General features: G+C 42.0%; 1 protein-coding gene across 8 annotated transcripts in view; it reads left to right on the top strand.

The window, feature by feature from the left end:
• LOC122796266 (phosphofructokinase, platelet) overlaps positions 1–19989 on the top strand; it is a 987903-nt gene that overhangs the window by 441724 nt on the left and 526190 nt on the right. For all 8 annotated transcript variants that reach the window (XM_044064600.1, XM_044064606.1, XM_044064604.1 and 5 more), the window contains exons 8-9: positions 5029–5124; positions 7292–7384. In XM_044064600.1, the coding sequence (XP_043920535.1) occupies positions 5029–5124; positions 7292–7384 (189 nt within the window). The remainder of the gene's footprint in view (positions 1–5028; positions 5125–7291; positions 7385–19989) is intronic.

Here is a 19989-nt window from a genome sequence, read left to right as displayed (position 1 = left end):
ACAAGTCTTCAGCATGATAACAAGGAAATGGGGATGCCCGGACATAGATCTATTTGCCTCCCCTTGCAACTACCAACTAAAGAGATTCTGCACAAGGATTTATCACAGACAAGCATGAAAAGTGGACGCCCTATCCTTCAGCTTGAAAAACCTATCAGTATATGCCTTTTCCCCTCTGCCTCTCCTCCCCAAGGTAGTCCTAAAGGTCAGACAGGAGAAGCCAAAGGTGATACTGATAGCACCAGACTGGCCCCGCCAGCACTGGTACCCATTATTAAGGAGCTTGTCTCAATGCCCAACTTGGACCCTACCTCAAGTACCGCATCTACTGTCCCAGCAAAACAATCAGATCTTGCACAGCCAGCTCAGGACTTTAAACCTGGCAGCATGGCGGATATTGTAGTCGTACAAAACACACGTCTCAGCAAAGCTGTGATGGATGTCATTTTGGAAGCCAGAAGGCCTAGTACTAGAAAATGTTATGCTGAAAAATGGAAGAGATTCTGTGCTTGGAACCAGGCACAAGGAACAGATACAGCTGTGCCAAATATTCCTCAGATTTTACAATACTTAACTGAGATGCTGGACAAAGGCCTATCTTTCTCATCTATTAAAATTCATGCTTCTGCCATTTTGGTTCATTGCAATGCAGAGCCACCAATCTTTTCTCATCCCTTATTAAAACAGTACCTCAGAGGTGCCAAAAATGTAAGGCCTCCAAGGAGATCACCAATGCTTGCATGGGACCTCAACTATGTCTTGGAAAAACTCACCCTGCCTCCTTTTGAGCCAGCTGCTACTGCTGATATAAAGTTTTTATCTTGAAAACAGCTCTGCTCCTAGCAATAACTTCTGCAAGACGAGTTTCAGAGTTACAGGCACTCATGGCTGTGGAACCGTTTATCATTTTTTTTTTATCCGAACAGGGTCTCCCTGAGGACAAACCCAACGTTTATGCCTAAAGTGGTGTCCAGTGTGGCTCTTAACCAAACCATTCATCTGCCAACTTTCTATCCAAATCCACAGAACAAGGGGGAAAGAATTCTGCATTCTTTGGACGTACACAGACAGCTTAGATTCTACTTGGACATAACCACAGTTTTCAGAAAGACAGAGCGATTACTAGTGGCATATGCTGCAGGATCACAAGGAAAGGCTATCTCAAAGCAGACTATTTCAATGTGGATAGGCCACTGCATTCGTTTCTGCTACTTATACCATGGCAAGCCAATGCCTAAGGGCATTGGGTCACATTCCACCAGAGCTGCAGCCACTTCAGCAGCCTTTCTCAGGGGAGTACCAACCAAGGACATTTTAGAGCAGCTACTTGGAGTTCAGTGCACACCTTCACAAAGCACTATCATCTGCCACTCTACTCTAAATCCAGTGCAGGCTTTGCCACTGCAGTTTCTGCAGGGTCTCATAGCCGCTCCTAATGCTGTTTAGCTCCAGCCTCCCAACCATAGCTTTGGGAATCTACCCAAATGTAATGACTGCAACAGTGAAACACGAAGAACATAGTACAGTTGTGTACACTTACCATAAATGTAGATGTTTGAGTGTATTCACTGTTGCAGTCTAGGTTACCCACCCGACATCCCCCATTTTCTTCTGATGGAACCTATCTTTCCTTCACTGATTTATACAACCTATGTGGTGTGTTTGCTTGTGGATGAAGGTAAAGTTTATATTGCTACATGTTATTTTATATATAGATATAAGTTTTGACTACCCTTTTTGAAGTCACCTGACATCTGGGGCAAGAAAAACTAAAGAAAATGGCGTCTGCTGCTTCTTTTATACCCCTGACGACCTGACGTCAGGGAAGGGGCGACGACAGCCGATGCAGGACCCAAGTCTTTGGAATTCAGGCCGACTGAGGGCAACCTGCCAGCAGGATTACCCAAATGTTATGACTGCAACAGTGAATACACTCGGTAAGTGTACACAGCTGTACTTTCTGTAACCAGCAAGTACAAGTTGGTGAGGTACTTGTGCACCTTTGATGTGGAGAGTCCCCTGGATAACTAGAAGTTATGGTTCAAGAGACTAACTTGATCCGTTATTTTAGAGTCGATGTTATATTGTTGTGTTGCCATGTCAATTCTATGAGAAATCTATTTCTTGATGAGTTCATGAAAATGAGTTCATGAAACCTCAAATACAGTGAAGCTATAAAGTTTAAACTAAACCGCTACCATTCCTACAGATACGAGTCACACAGCATATACCTATGAAAGCTGGAGTTAAAATGAAAGCTGGAGTTAAACCAAACACATCTCTTTTGTCCTTTCATTGAAGGTTTGTAGAACTTACAGTGAATACTCTTTGCTAGATTAGACTTTGATGTAGAAGCTAGATGTACTAATTCCCAGAGTAGAATATGCACTTCCAGTCCTTGCTTTAACACATCCAACATTACAATTGACGATATAAAAATATTTAGCTTAGTTTTCTGGTCAGTGATACAGGACAGCTGTCAAACTATATCAAAAGCTAATTGTTTACCAATAACTGTGAGGGACACCTTGCTTCTTTAAACTCATTAACAGGAGTACTAAACGAGAACCACAACAAACTTGCTATGAATTTAAGAAGGCATGCTGCTAGGTAGACCCTCATTTCACTTAGCTTTTGGGAAAAAGTCGTTCTGCATAGTCCCCTCTGCTAGTTTGAATAGTCAAAATACAAGGTGCTTTTGTGATTGCTGTTTATTTAGAAAACCTCTCAAAGTTCATCTAAATGAAACGTTTATAAATGTACCAGATTCCTTAGTTCAGGGTAAACTTTCTTTTTTGATTTGTACATTGTGTAGTCTGTAACAACCTTTGTATATTGCTAATTAGGATATCTTCTATTGCAGTTAAAGCAGAATGCATATAATTTGTACTGTTGTAATGGAGCATGTCACCTTGTGTTGCTTTGTATTCATAAAGTGTCTGCTTTTGAGTTATTTTGTATTCATAATGTGTCTGCGTATTCATAACTGTTCAGCCTTCAAACTACAACAAATTTAATGTATTTGCTCGTTTCCATGTTCATTTACTGTACGAGTTCACTGTAACTGTTTACTTCAGTAATTGTTTGAGCTGCACCTATTTGTTATTGCCGCCTGTTTCTGGTGACAAGTGAAAGTGGTCTGTGGCCCTACAACAAATGTAAATAAACAAACAACCCCCAATGATTGTTCTCTGTGCTTACCTTGTACAGGTTTCAGATGTTCTGTTAATACAATATACAATAGGGAGCCTCTGTGGAGTAATTCTATGACTTATAATTTGCGAAACACTGATTTTGAGCACAAAAAAAAGGCAAAGCATAGCATGAGAGCTGCATCCTTCCATACCCTCACTACTTTTACATACTAATTCTAAGACTTGCATACTTCTGAGAAAAGAGAATACTCAGAAACAGAGCGATCTTGGCATGAGCACATGCAAGTGTGCATTTTCGCTTATTCAGTCTCTCAGTTTTTGAACTGTCTGACTAATGTCAGAATTAAAAATGGTTATCCTCTAACCTTACTTTGCCACTCAGTTACAACCTGCAGTGTAACATCAGCCAGCTGCATCCTTTGACAGATGGGGAGTTGGCTTTGAAAGATGCATTTCATAGCTTAGGAGATGAGATTCACTTGCTTGTTATCATTTTGAGGTCAGGGCAACCTGCTTGGGTAATATGTATTTATTTTGGCCCCTCGACTTCTGGTACTTTTACACAGTCAAGAATTTGAGACTTCTGTAGCACATTTTCTTGAATATGAACATCAGTTTTGCACAGTCCTGTGGAATTATTAGATCCTACTTGCCTTGGCCAAGATTTTACTTGGTTGTCCACCTGTCTGTGTTCGTGGCATATTAATTTGATTAAAATAAGACCTAAAATAAAGGTATGGTCTATTTTGTTAATTACCCACCCACTGATTGCAACCTTGTTGAGTTTAAGCTGTTAGCAAGATGGACTGATTGACAAGCCAAGAGTTGAAGGTGCCACATATTGTCACCTAAATCAATTGACCTGTCAGCTAAGTCAATAGTGGGCTGCAGATATGTAAGTATAAACACTTTTGTAGGTGGGAGATTCCCATACACCTTCCCTTGTGGAACACTCTCCTTCATGTCCTGTGCTACTTTTGTATGCTAATTCCTAATATATAGAGAATTGTGCTTCCTAATCCATTCATGGCACTTACGGACTGCTGGGATCAGTTTTGTTATCACCTAGTGGAACACAGTGAGAGCAAGCTCAGCATCATAGCTCTCGCTGTATTGCCCATAGAAAGCTGAAACTTAAAATAGCATTTTCTTTCAAATAAAGGCTATTCGTTTATAAATTATAGTAAACAATGTTTACATGTGCATTGCTCCGTTTCTTTTACAACATCAGGGTTGTTGTTTCATCAGTGTTTACATATGGGTTGTACTGGATTGGTGCCTGATTTGTGGATTTGATCACAGGACCCCCCCCCCCCCCACATAATGACCAGACTATGTCTGACATCCAGCTCATGGTTTATTGGAATGTTGCATTACTGCTTCTTCTAAAAGCAGTTATAAGTTTATTTTCCTGTGGGGTGAGAACCCACAGAGTTATTTTTTTCCTTGACTGAGGCGTGACTGTAGTGAGCTCAGTCTTTTGAAGCAAGAGTCCAGTATGAAAGCGGTCTGCGGACCAGGTTGGGATAATCTTAGCTCCTCATTTCCACAACAGCTGAGACGCTCCTGTGCACTGCTTGTTCCCAACTGGAAATCAAGTCTTCTGACTTCTCTGCCACATGATGTCCCTGGCCAATGTCTGCTATTTGCAGTATCTCTGCACACTACTCCCTTTCTCCCAGAATCAAACCCACATCATCTGGATTGGTATCTGGCTTTCTTTCCCTGTGATACAGGGCAATGATAAGTCTTTACTGTTTGAGGTTTCCTAAAGTTTTTGTTGCATGTTGTATTGCTTGAATTTTTGTGTTAGACTGTAGTTGTAATAACCATTGTGGTGTTCATCACTGTTATCTGTTTTTCTACCCAACAGAACCGTGCTTGTAGAAAGAGACTGAACATTATAATTGTTGCAGAAGGAGCAATTGATTCCTTTAACCAGAACATAACATCTGAAAGAATAAAAGATGTGAGTACTGAACTTGTCTTTTTAAACTTTTGTCTTTCACATCTAAAGTGTTTTTTCCCTGAATGAACTGGAACTGCATTGTGAAATTTTGTCTGCTTCTTGTTTCTGTGCATTTTGTAACATTATGTCACTTTGTATTCATTTACTGTAGCTGGAAAGGGTGGGATGAATCAGCTGAAAGAAGAGGGGAGGAATACTCACAGATATCCATAATATGGAAGACATTAATTTATCAGAGGAGCCATATTCTGTTTAAACATTTTAGTGCCACTGTAAAAACTTTACATATGTGTAATTCTGACACATGCCTCACAGTTTGGAAAACATGCCCAGCTTGCAGCCATCGAAAACCATTTTGCATTGTTCTACATTCTGTTCTACCATTCTTGACAGATGGCTCACATTTAGTTAGTAAATATTCTCACATTCCCAGTTGAAGTGAAAAAAGGGTTGGGGATACTAGTGACACATATTTTGGCAGTTCTACCTTGAAACGTTGAGTTACATATCCAGCTTAAGCACCATCTCTGCACCCTCCTCCCCTTGTTTGTTTATACTAATTCCACTTTCGACAACTGCAAAGACAAGTAACTTGGAAAAAGCACTGAACCACTGCCTGTGCCATAAGAGAAACGGAACCAGCAGCGATTTTCCATGAAAAGCATTACTTGATGAGTTACAGCTCATCTAATGAGATAAACAAAAGATGCAGTGTGTGGCCATGTTACTCAGATCTTCTGGTAAATGGCTGGTCCCCCCGTAGGTAGATAATGTGGTCATCCCCATCTAGTCAGTCTGTCATGGTCAGCTGCCAGCAGGACTTGTCTAGCACATGGCAGTTACCCTGTACATCATTTACATTCTGATATTAGTGGAGACTAGATACATGAAGCGAGGTAAGAACACTTTTCAAGTTCTTTATAACTAGAATTCTGGATAAAGCCAAAAATGATGGGGGGGCAAAGAATCAAAATTTAGGGACAGATTTTAAACATTACCTTTATCAACTTGTAAAGTTGATGGAATTGCAAGTGTCGCATTAGTGTGTGTTTTTTGAAGGATATGAAGTCTGAAACTGATATTTCTGTCATTTTAGTGACTGAAATCCTCTGTGATTTCAGAAAGTTAAAAATTATATGAAAGGCAGATTAAAAGTAAATATGAACAGTTGAGAAGCATGGAGGATTGGAAGATGTAAAAGATTTCTTCCAATGTTAGTTTGAAGTTAAAAGTATATTGTGATGATTGATTGTTTTTATTTTATTTATTTAACATTTGTTTACTGGGAAAGTCCGACTGGGGCAGAACCCATTTTCAGCGGAGGTCCATGGAGAAATACTCCAGGCACATGTCTTTGGAATGTGGGAGGAAATCGGAGCACCCAGAGGAAACCCACACGAATGCAGGGAGGATAGGCAGACTCTGCACAGAAGGCATCCAGCTAAGAAGCGAACCAGAGAATCTCTTGCTGTGAGGCGATAAGTATGTCATTTAATGCCAGACAAGGTCAAAAAGATGACTCAATGAGCCTGTGTCCATCTATGCACTCTCTCCATTAAGGGAGAATGATGAATTTATGGAATATTTGAGACAAGTGGGTTAGAGGTGCATCTGTGATGGAAGCATAAGTTATATTAATGTGGCTGTTGCTTACATGAGAAGAGTGCCTGCCGTGGAGTATTAAAATAGTTACTTGCCAAGTTGGTTCTAGAAGTGAAATCTGTAGGCTCTTTTCCCATCTTACCCAGAATGACTGTTTCAGAATTTTTCAAGACCATGGGGCATTGGGGCTAAAATGTACACTTTACTGGAGGCAGGTTTTATTAATTTTGTGACAGATTAAGTTGAGCATGTAAGGCATTTCTGATGGAAGACATATTTAGATTGGTGCAGTTTGCAAGAAGATGCTGCTGCTGTTGTGCAGACGGAGCTGTTCAAGCTAAGGCTAAAGCATGATTATAAAGTGTCAGAACGTTGTATTTAAAGTGACTTAATATGTTTCAAATTACAGAACCCAGGCTTTTTTCCGAACTTGAGTGTAATAGTTTACTTTGATAAGTATTACTACTTGCCTGATAAGAGTACCTGTGCCTCTGTCTGTCTTTGTCTCTGTTTGTGTATATCTTTTTGTGTTCAGCATTCATTGATGGCACATTGTCCTTTACAGCTTGTGGTTTCCAGGCTGGGGTTTGATACTCGAGTGACCATCCTGGGTCATGTGCAACGAGGAGGCACTCCATCAGCTTTTGACAGAATCTTGGTGAGTCCTAGTCCTGATATGTACTGCTGCTCATATTATATATACATTGGCACTTTGAATTAGCCTAGATAATCCAGTTTTACACCTAAAATGTGGTTATTTGCGGTAAAATTCATCATATGTGTGTGGTAAAGATCGTGCTGAAAAATGATGGTCCTTACCTGCATAGTTTTTATCATAATCGTTACCTGGTCACTGGACCTAATCAGTGGTCTGACTTGTCGGGATTTCACAACTCGAGGGGACACTATTGTCAGCTTGTGAAGGAACTGCTCACTTTCGACTTATAGTAGTGAGGTGTTTTTCTCACTGTGAGGTGTAATTCTCACTGTTTTATTATCCTTGTATTTGTTTCCTATCTGTGCAGCTCAGAGGGCTAAAGCTGAGTACTGGTAACATACTTCATCCTTTAGTTGTGTCTGATTTCCTCGAGCTGTACCTGTAGTCTGTGGCTTAAGTCACTTAACCTGACAGTGTTCAGAGGTCACCCCTGGAAAGAGGGACTTGAAGCTGGTGGTCTTGCCTATTAAAAAGATGAATGACAACATGTAAATAAAATTTGTTCTGGTTCAGGCCTCTGAAAATATCTTTTCAGTTTAAAAGGTATTGGGTAAAGTTATAAAACTGTAATATGGAACCCATTTAGGCCACTGTGCTGTCTAAACAGGAGAGGATTAAATATACAGTCCTGTGGGAAATATTCCTTCAATCAAGATCTGTTTTGATGCATGTTTATAAGCTAGGATTAATGACTTGTATGGCTGTCTCCCTTTTTATTCCATTGCTGGTTTATTTTTCCTTACTGCATTTTGAAAACAAGTTGCAGCTAGACCAAAAGAGTAAATGTGTAGGGCTAAAACTGTCCAGTAACTTAAGTGATATTCTATCAGTCATGAATAAAATGTATCAAATGGGAACAGACATGTTGCTTAAACAGTTTCTCAGATTATCTCACTTTCCATGTGTTGATAAACAGTGTACTGTTTATAGACTGTGTATAAAGTTGAAAAGTCTGCCTACACATTTTCCTGTTTAATTATAGCACTGTTCCATATTTCCTTACTATAACTAAACCGTAAGAGTTAGAGCATATTCGATATGAATATTCACAGTATATTATGGAAAGTGGTTTTGAGATCAAGCAAGCTTTTGAATTTGTGTATTCTGTTGTAGATATTGTGCTAATATATTCCTTATCTCAAAAACAAGTTAGCCAGGCAGAACAAAAAGTACGCAGTGAATGTATGAAGTCTGCAAGCAATTTAAGAAGGGTGCTATAAAGAGATACAGAAGAAACATCAGTCAAATCAGTGCAAAATAAAAGTTTGAACTTTTCTGTTCAGGATTCCTGTCTCATCTTCACATTACATGGAGAACAGCATACATGAATTTAGAAATACAAAAAACTATTTCAGTACCCCAGTAATTCAATAACTTTGGTAACTAATAGAACATTACTAGTTTCAAATGCATCATTGAGATTGCTTTGTTTTCTCAGATTCACTGCTGTAGTACAGGATACACGGGATGGAAAAGAGTAACTAGTGGGATTGCTAGATACATTTTCATTTGTGGTTACTGAGTTCATATATGTTTAGATCCACAAGAAATCATCTAAAAGAAAAGGAAAAAGAGGAATGGTGAATAAACATATAGCTGAAATGTTTCTTTCTTTCTTTTTTTTTTTTTTTTTTTTTTGTACAAGGATGGGAACATGTTTAAATGAGTCACTGACCTACAGCCACAATTAAAATTCATTAACCCTTGCCCGGATGCAACTTTTTTGACAGTTGTGATAAAGTGGTAAAATGAAAGTCCTTTGACAGAGATTGAGGCCACTAGGCAACAGAAGCCCATAATATCACTGGACTCACGTTTTCTTTGCTAGGATGCCCAAGCAGTATGGGCTTGTTAATTATTCTTAAGTTAGTCCACAGACAGTCATGAATCACTTTCCTCATCTCAGATATTCTCCTACTCCACTACTGTGCATGCCTCTTACAAAAGAAATCTGGACAAAGCCACATTGGGGGGGGGGGGGGTGCAAGGGCCCAAAATAAGGAATCATTTTAAATATTCCTCTTATAAACTTGGCAGGTTGTTAGAATAAAATGATGTTATGTAGTCCAATCTCGCCTTCATTCTTACCCATGGGTTCGGCTCCGACTCTGCCATACTCTAGCTCGAAGTCTTCAATTGGCTCATGGCTAAGAGATATCCCATCATGCAACAGGTCCATTCCCCAAATCTCATTTGCCGCTCGTTATGCTCAGACATGGTCTCGCTTTTGGCCGTGGTCAAGTATAATTTTTCTAAACTTTTGACTATTTCTTGCTAAAAAAAAAAAAAGCTATTTTCATAGTTACTGTTTGGTAGTGGTGTTATACTGCCGTTGTTTTGTTTCTCTTGCTGTTTTTTTGGCCTTTTCGTTGGCCATTGTTGGTATCCCATTCACTTCCCTTCTTCCCACGGGCTAGGCCCGTTTCAGTTAGAGGACCTAGTCCTTCCCATTGTTCCGTGTGGTCCTTTTGTTTGGTGCCCCTTACTGTTAACTTATTAGTGTTGTCGTGTCTGGCTAGTGGTGTTATCCTGCCTTTGTTTCCCCGGACTAGGCCATTTAAGTTAGAGGACCTAGTCTTCTTCCCGCTGGTTACTAGGCCGTTTTTAGTTAGAGGCTCTGGTTCCCATGCGGGGTTTAGTTGGGTCTATTGTGTGTACGTGTTGTTTTGTACCTGCGGTGTACTCCTTTATTCAGCATTTGAAGGGGCTGCTAAAATGTCCAAGGATTCTAAGGAACACAGACCTTCGGGCTTTAAAAAGTGTGTTGAATGTAACAATAAAATGTCTTTGACTGATGGGCACTCTGTGTGCGTGTACTGCTTGGGGGCTATTCACCTCCAAGAGTCCTGTTTGCTTTGTCATTCCTTCAGTCCCCTCATACTACAGGAGAGGAAGAACAAGCTTATTTTGAAAGGACTGCTTAAACACTCCGAGGACGACTTCTAGTGCCATATCCTCTCCAGCTAAAAAGGACAAAAAGACTTCTAAGAAGTGCTGTCCCCATCTGTTTCTTCGGAGCTGCCAGAGAAAGTTGCTAGAACAGCTTCTCATTCGGTTCCATTGCCTTTGGTGCCGACAGAAGGTAGTATATTGACCAAGTCTGTATCGGCTCCCAGCCTTTTGGAGCCAGTCACGGATATTTTGGTTCGGAGCCAGTCCCCAGTTATTCGACCGGTTTCTCCTTCACGAAAGTCTCCCTCTTTAGGGAGATCCAGATCTCCAACTATATCCTCCAGGTCCTCGAGAACCCTTTCCGATGAGGACGTTGATAGAGTGGTATAGAAACTGCTTCAGTCATCAGTGTTGGCCAAATTGATTTTGGATCCGACCCAGTCGACTCTGGAGCCCATGGCCGCTTCGTTTGTTCCTCCTCCGAGCCTTTCTCCTCCTCCGGAGCCAGAGTTCTCAGTTCCGTCGGGTGCCATTAGGTCGGTTCCAGTAGCTTTGCCTTGCCTCTTGGTTCTGATTTCCGTTCCGACCCAGTCGACTCCGTCCACGGGGTCGAGGCTCCACAGTTCTCCGGTTGGACCCGAGGGGGAAGGCTCTGATCGATCTTCATTGGTTTCGAGCCTTCCCCTCGATGCTTCAGCTCAGGTGAGCTTGGACCCGACATCTGTTTCGGACCTCATCTCCTCAGCGCGAAGGCTACTACTATATCCTCTACAGTTACTCTGCCTTCAGAGCTGGGGGGATCAGCCTTCGAGGTTATGAGGAGCATGCTGGCCAGGTCATCAGCTGCATCCTACGGCACCGATACTCTTCCCCCTCCGGCACCAGTGTCAGTTTCTGATCACCCTCTATCCCTGGACATCGGAAACCCAAAGCCTCAGGATACCTCCATGAGTGGTCCCCAACTTTCTGACTTCTCCCCAGAGTTTTTGCCTGAGGAGCCCGCCAGAAAGAGATTGTGTAAGAGGAAACACCTCGACTCCCTGGATGAGTCTCTCATGTCTGACACCAACCTCGAGTCAGAGGGGTCCCCCAAGTCGTCTTCTGAAATATTTATTTTTCAGATATCCTTGAGATCTAGAAGCAGATAGGTGGCTGGCCCTTCAAATCCCATTCTGCGGATGAGTCTGTGTTCCTGAAGGCTTTCGGATCTCAACCCTCCGCCTCTTGGGTTTCTCCCCCTTTCGATGAGCTACTAGATCTTGTTTGTTGAAAGGTGTGGGAAATTCCTGACACTGTGGAACCGGTCCCTAGGAGACCCAATAAGTTTTTGTCCGCCCCCACAGACAAGGTCTGACAAAAGGCGTTCCAGTAGATGCCATGGTTGTGGCAGCAGCCACCAAGAAGGAACTTGCTGAAACTTCATCTACTGTCCATCTGCCTAACAAGGAGTCCTGGGCCATGGGAAGCAGCATTTACACTGTGGTCGCTGAACTACTTGACGCATTTTACAAAGCTCCAGAGAGATCTCCTAAAAGAGCTAGGAGATTCTCTACAGGGTAATGTTTCTGATGCCGTGGCACAGAAGGTCAATGCACAGATGTCTACCCTAAATTCCCTTACTAACTCCTGCATGAGGCTGATCTCATACGCAGCCGACGGAGCGAGTAGGGCAGCAGGTTCTGGAGTCTCTCTTAGGAGACACTCCTGGATGCGCCTGTGTAATTTCACGGAGGCCTTCAAGTCTACGTTCACCAGTGCTCCATTTGACAGTTCATCATTGTTCGGAGCCAAGGTGAAGGGCACTCACTAGGTGCGAGCAGGAGGGAAAAACCCTGTCTGCCGTGGGAGTCCATTTTTCCATGCCTTCTAGACCTTACTCCAAGGGCCAGAAGGGTGGGAAAATGTGGTTCAGGAAGTTGCAGAGGTTTTTTTCACGACACACAAAGTGATTCCCCCTCCAGAAGCAGGGGAGGGGGTGGAAATTCAGGTAGAAGGTACCCTAGAGGCAGAGGAGGCCCGCGTAACCAGGAAGACCTTGATTCCTTTTGCGGTTCTCCCTACCAGCGCTCCTGAAAGGAGGCCCGACTGTGCATCTCTGGAGCCGGTTGGGGGTCGCATTTCTTTATTCCCAGAAGCCTGGCAAGACATCACCCAAGATGAGTGGGTATTAAAGATAATTTCCAGCGGTTATCGTATTCCCTTCTCTTCTCTTCCCCCGCCTACCAAGAGAATCCCAGACGTTCCACCCAGTCACAAGGATTCCACAACTTTAGAAATAAAAAGGTTGCTTTCAAAGAGAGCCATCCAGCCTGTCCCCACAGACCAAGTAGGATTAGGGACTTACTCCAGATTCTTTTTGGTGCCGAAAAGATCAGGGGACCTGAGATCCATCTTGGATCTCAGCCAATTGAACCTTGTACAAAAGTCCAAGTTCCACATGGTCACCTTACAGTCAGTACTCCCTCTGTTAGGGAAAGATGTGTGGATGTGCTCCATTGACCTCAAAGATGCTTACTACCATATCAAGATGGACAGGGCATCGAGAAGTCATCTACACTTCTGGCTGGGAGACAGTCATTTTCAGTTTTGCGCTCTGCTCTTTCGTCTCACCACAGTCCCCAGGATGTTCACAGACAGGGATTCCAAGTGTTTCCGTAACTGGACGACTGTCTCCTTTCTGTCACCACCAGGCATCTACTATTACAGACCAGTGACGCCACCATTACACTGTGCCAAAGATTAGGAATTACTCTAAATTGGGAAAAGTCTGCCTTGTTGCCCTCGCAGCCTGTCACTTTTATTGGCACCGAACTAGATATGGTGCTCATGAGGGCCTTTTTACCAGAGGAGAGAATTCAGGCTGTACAACAGCAGGTCTACGCCTGCTACCATTGAAGGAAGGTCAAGGCGAAAGTGGTCCTCAAGTTATGGTGAAGAGCTACTTCTGTATTAAAGATGTATTGTTAGTGTCTGCTATGAAGAGTGTTTGACTTGATAGGATCTTCTGTTAGTGGAATAAATTTTTTATAGCCAAACAGAACTAAATTTTATGAAATTTCATGTTGAGAAATGGAACTTTGGACCTAGGGATTGCTGCTTTTTTTCCTACCACGTGTGATGCAAACATGAAGTAGATCACATATGCAACTGGAAATGAGACTGAAACCTTCAGCAAGGCAGCTTAAAATTGTATTATGTGGTATCTGACAGAGTCATACCCATCTAAATAGAAAATATTCTGTCTTTGGTGCCACAAAAGTAGTCGAGATCCAAATTCAGCAGTTTGTGTCCTTGATACTCCCCATACCTGTCAGACCTTCCAAAACAGGGTTAACATATGGCTTGGTGAAGGTAATACTTCAGCTATCTCAACAGTGGGATCCCCTTGTCTGTTCTTTACTGTTAATAAAACAATTCTTTAAGGGTTCCTACATTTAAGAGCCATTGTGAGAGAGATTATTCTACTAAGGACCTCAATTACATTTTAGAGAATCTTACTATACCCATGCTTTGAGCATGTTGATTCTGCACGCTTCATATTTCTCACTGGGAAGACAGCTTTATTGGTGTCGGGTACCTTTGTTAGAAGAACCTAAGTTGCAAGCCCTCATGTGCAGAGAACCCATCCTTATCTTCTGCAAGGATAAGTTCACCTTCTGTACAATTTTAGCCTTCATGCCCAAGGTAGAAGAATTCTCACTAAACTAGGCTGTCCACCACCCTGTATTTTTCTAGCACCCCACTACTAGGGAGAGAGCAGATACTCTCTCTGGATGTGCATAGTCAACCGAGGCTTTTCCTAAAAAGAATAAAGCAAATTAGAAAATGTAATTAGTTGTTAATTTCACTTGCAAAGTTCACAGAGGGGAAGTTTGCAATCAGACAGAAAGAATCATAGCTAAGTCATGTAGTGTCCTGTGCAGTTTCATGGCCTGAAATGACACCCTCTCAACTTGGAGGGGAAAATGTTCTTTAAAAATGAAACAAGATGCTTACTACTTCAGCTACTTGCTTCCTGCTGCTTACTACATCACCACACGGTGAGTACTTCAGCTGTAACCCCAAATGTAGTATCTACATTTATATATGAATCTTCATTGTCCTTGTGGACTCAAAGCAATGCCAGTACTGCACTTCTACACCACTGGCACCTGTCAAACTTGCCCCTTAATTACTTGTGCCCATCACCCTGCCCAAATTGCATTTCTGTAGATGACTAACTCACTGCATCTGCCTCTTATTATTTTCTTGGTAAGTGTGTCCCTGAGCATATAATGCCCCATTCCATGTGGGCATTCTTTGTGTAGTAGATGTGTACCCTAGTCATCATCCATCCATTCTTCCCACTCTTTCCTCATGTGCAGGCACCTTCGTATGTTCTTCATAGTGATCTCTGCCACAGTGACCTAAGCGTAATGGGTTATGTCCTGCATAGGATATAACAGCTGGCCAGCTTCCAAAGCTTCAGGGCAATTTCCATTGGCCAAACAGTTTGACAATCTTACCTGACTAAAAGATAAGTTTGGGCACCAAACCCTTCAGACCTTTCCTGCTGCTGAAGAAAGTGTTCATCTGCGGGCTCTTCTAATATGAAAACAGAAGCTGAGAAAAAGGAGTGCCTTTGAAACTTTTGATAAAATTCAGTTACTGGCTAGTAAGTATACTACCTGGATGTCAGCAAAGAAGAATTTTGAAAAACCTAAAAGAAAATCATCCTGGAAAGGTGCAAAGAGAACACCATCTGGGAAGGATTCTGCAGCTGTTCAGCAAAAAGCAGTTCAAGCTTCAGCTGAGATGGCTTCCAGTAATTTAGAGGGTAAAAAAAGCAAATGTACTCGGAGGTGATCAAAATAAATGAAACACTAAATGAATATATCAGGACAAATAAAAGGCTGGAAAAATAGAAGAAGCTTTTTAAACCAGCTATTCAGATAAACTAATAAAACTGCAAAAAATGAAAGGTTAAAATGAAGAAAAAGCTAGCTGAGCTTGTGACTTCTTAAGAGCTATTTCAAAAAAATTATAGTAAGACTGCGCATGCATGGAAAATTTTGCTGTACCAGCGAAACTGGAAAGAACAGACTTGTAAATTTTCTGACAGCATAAATAAGCAAATGGATTTGTGTCCCACAGCAAGATTTGTTAAGTGAACGTTTGGTCATGTGAAAGCAGCCAACACCAGTATTAAAGATGCAATCATACAAGCAAAAAAGTTGATTCCCTCAAAACTGTGGCAGAAGAGCAAAGTGTAATAATTGGAGACAGACATGTTTGTGTAAGTTATTATTTAGTGTAAACCTCGAATGCTTATGCACTAAGCATGCATATTACTAATACATATTTTTTTAACATTATCCAAGTAATCAGGGATGTTGAGCGGGAGATACGAGATTCATGCTGCTGTATCCAGCTGTCTTCAGAGTATTTTTTTTTATGCAGAACAGGCTAAAGAGAAAATAAGTTTTTCCAACAAACGAGCCACCAAGCAGGAGGAGGCTCTGCTTCTTCTCATTCTTCTGACAGTAATGTTCATACAGAGATTTTGTCAGTGAAACTTTTCCATTGTTAGAAAGGAAAATGCTTGAGAGACAAAAAAGCACAGGACTTGTCTAAGAGACTCAGAAGTGACCAAGAGTCTAGTGTTGGCAGATGGGGATGATCAGGAGGAAGACCAGAAACACTTAGATTATAAAGCATTAGTCACACTGATGAAATAAGGCTTTTCCAACTAAAGGTATCTGAGAAGACAGCACTTTTGCTGACTTTTGTTAAACTTTGTGGGAGAAATGTAAGGCATATACTTCATCTCTTTAATGTTTAGAAAGTCACCTAAAGTGTAGATAAAACATATTTTTTTGTATTTATATAAAACATAATATAAACTGCATGTTAAATTGTAAAGCAGTTTTGTATAATGTGCAGCCAAGAGTATTTTAAATGTGTGCGGGGGGGGGGGGGGGGATAGCCTTTTCGGTGACTGTTGTGTTAAAGAATTCCATTGATTTTACAAGGGTGGATGTCTAGATTAATGTCCTTAGCTTAAGTGTTTATAAGTAAAATCACTTGAAAAATAAGACAGAATAATGAAATTTTCTACGTGACAGACATGGTCTGCAGCTGAAGGCAGTTAGCTGGGAATTCCAGAGTTTTTTTTCTGAGTGAAATTTACAAAGATTAATTCAATCATCTGCAAGTTAGCTGTTTTTTTAATTGCTATTTTTTCAATGCATACAAGCTGTCCGCAGGTGCAAGCAGTTAATCTTCAGAGTTCTGAGCAGACTGCTCTGGGAAAATTCAAATGTTCGATGACAGACAGTAAAGTAAAAATTAAAGTTTGAAATTATGGGAAGTAAATAAGATAGTAGCCTCTCCAGCAGCCTAAATGCTTTAGTTTAATGTATTTTCAGAAAAAGATAGCCTCTCCTGAGCCTATAGATAGAAAGGCATTGCAGGATTTGGTTCATAATACCCAGCAGGTTAGTAATCATTTTCTACAGTGTGGTTATGATGCATTGGAGGCTTCAGCTTCATGTAGGGCAGCTATGACAGGGGCTGTTATCCGTAGACATGCTTGGTTGAAAGAACAGCCACTGCCAGATCATGTTAAAGTAAAGCTCCTGGATGCACCTCTGGATAAACAGAAGCTTTTTGGAGCTAATGCTCAGGATGTGTTGAAATCTATTGAAGAGAAGGCAAAATCAGTTCAAACAGTAAAGGATTTCCTCCAGGTTCAGCCCCCAAGGTTCAGCCGGAATTGGCCTTCAAAGAATTGGTCCTTTCCAGACTCTGACAAGTTTCAAAGGGGAAAGAACAGGCGTGCACAAGGTAGAGGGCAATACAGAGGCTCCTACATGGGGCGCCAGTGGCAACCACAAAATCAAAGAAATGGCACAGGTAGTACACCTGCACCACAGGGACAATCACAATGACTTACCTTTCACTCCGCCTACCAAGGCTCAAAGAGAAGCACCTATAGGCGGAAAATTATCTCTATTCTCAAAAAACTGGCACATTATAACAAAGGACAATTGGATTCTGGACATAACACAGAGGTTACAGGTTCCACTTCCATACCTTACCAACAGGACAAGGCATGCCAAACCTGCCACAAAATCAAAGGGCAGAGGCACTCATAGAAGTCTCAAAGCTGTTACAAATAAAAGCAATAGAGAAGGTTCCTCCTCAGGAACAAGGCCAGGGATTTTATTCAAGACTGTTCCTTGTTCCAAGAAAAGAAAAACAATGGAGGCCTATATTGGACTTGTCCGTTCTAAATACTTTTCTCATGGTGCCAAAATTCAAGATGCTGACGTTACAGCAACTTCTTCCCATGCTGGGCAAGGGTCTTGGCTGGTTACTCTGGACCTCAAGGAGGCATACCTGCATGTCCCTGTCAGACACAGTTGCAGAAGATACCTCAGATTTCTTGCAGGAACAGAGCACTATCAATTCTCAGCATTGCTGTTTGGCTTATCTACTGCGCCCAGAGTATTCACGAAATGCCTGGCATCAGTAGTGGCACATTGCAGACTCAGGGATTCAAATATACCCTTACCTGGACGACTGCCTAATACAAGCAGACAGCAAACAGACCTTGATAAGACACTTGGATTACGTCATTCAATTGCTGCAGGCTTTGGGATACACAGTCAACATTCAAAAATCAAGATTACTGCCATCCCAAGAGATTATATTTCTAGGAGCAAAACTGGACACAGCTACAAATGGCTTTCCTCACAGAGGAGAAACAAGAACATTTAACAGCTTACTTCAGAGGCCTAGCAAAATTAACCCACCTGACCGCAAGGAAGACCTTGCAGGCCCTGGGTTTCATGGCATCTTGCATTCTTCTAATCTCTCTGGCAAGACTACACATGAGAAAGCTGCAATGGTACCTAAAAAGCTTGTGGTCGCAACACAGCCACAACCTAGAGGACATAATACCACTCCTACCATGCCTGCAAAGGGAATTTTTGTGGTGGGCTCAAGCAAGTCACTTAAACGAAGGCATGCTTTTCAACAAACCTCCAACAAGTCAAACTATTACAACAGACTCCTCAGACCTTGGATGGGGGGCGCACACCTTGGATGGGGGGCGCACATGGATGGCAGATGCATTCAAGGGCAATGGACTCCCATGGAGATGCATCAGCACATAAATCAAAAAGAGATGTTGGCAGTGATACATGCAATAGAAGCCTCTGGAAAATCTCTTCAACAAGGTCATCTGCTAATAAGAACAGACAACACCACTGTCATGTGGTACATAAACAAACAAGGGGGCACTCATTCCTACCCTCTCTGCAGACTAACAATGACTCTTTGGGAAAAGTCCCTGAAACTGAACATCTACTTGCAGTCCCAGTTTGTTCCGGGCAAGGACAATGTTCTGGCAGACAGGTTGAGCAGAAATTTCTTGGATCCACACGAATGGATGCTACACCCACATTTTCTCACAAATAGCATCTGCATGGGGAAGACCAGACATAGACCTCTTTGCATCTCATCTCAATCATCACCTGGAAAGGTTCTGCACAAGGATACACCATCCTCTAGCTTGGAGAACGGATGCTCTTTCCTTCAGCTGGAATGCTCTAACAATTTATGCATTCCCTCCTCTACCTTTGCTCACCAAGGTGTTACTGAAGATCAAGGCAGAACAGCCAAGAGGAATCTTGATAGCTCCAGACTGGCCAAGGCAACACTGGTATCCACTACTATTGAGCATAACTCACTCCAAACCGTGGCCCTTGCCTCAATGGCCTCTGCTCCTGACTCAACACAGTTACAAGACTGTTCATCAGAACCTACAAACCCTAAGGCTGACAGCTTGGAGAGTTCCATGACTCAGACCCATGACTCCCTCTCCGAAAAAGTTCAGGAAATTTTGCTGGAGGCATGCAGACCTTCCACCAGAAAAACCTATTCGGCCAAATGGAAGAGATTCACCATCTGGAATGTCAACAAGGGCCAGGATGCATCATTGGTGAACATACCTCAGATATTGGAATACTTGACAGAAATGTTTCACAGTGGCCTCTCATACTCTTCCATCAAAATCCACACTTCAGCTATCTCAGCACATTACAACTGTGATCCACCTGTGTTCTCGCATCCTTTGCTAAGACAGCTTCTAAGAGGCATAAAGAATATCAAACCTCCAAGGAAGCTACCAATTCCTGCATGGGACCTCAATTATGTCTTGGAAAAATTAACTCTTCCTCCTTTTGAACCAGCAGCATCTTCAGAAATGCAATTTCTCTCTTGGAAAATGGTTTTCCTGTTGGCAGTCACTTCAGCAAGAAGAGTCTCGGAGATACAGGCCCTCATGGCAGTTCCTCCCTTTATCATCTTTCATCAGGACATAGTTTCCCTTAGGACCAATCCTTCATTCATGCCTAAGGTGATATCCAGAGTGTCTCTAAACCAAGCAATTCACCTGCCTACTTTCTTTCCTAATCCTCAAAATAAAGGGGAAAGGTTGCTGCATACTTTAGACATTCACAGACAACTACGCTACTACTTGGACAGAACAAAGTCCACCAGGAAGTCTGACCAACTGTTTGTAACCTATGCTGCTGGAGTGCAAGAGAAAGCAGTCACCAAACAAACTTATCTCAAAATGGATTGGACACTGCATCAGATTCTGTTAT

This window comes from Protopterus annectens, chromosome 3.part0, assembly GCF_019279795.1.
Source record: "Protopterus annectens isolate FY-2018-M chromosome 3.part0, PAN1.0, whole genome shotgun sequence".
Taxonomy (NCBI): Eukaryota; Metazoa; Chordata; order Ceratodontiformes; family Protopteridae; genus Protopterus; species Protopterus annectens.
The sequence above is the reverse complement of the archived record's forward strand: the minus strand, read 5'-3'. Positions and strand labels throughout refer to the sequence as shown.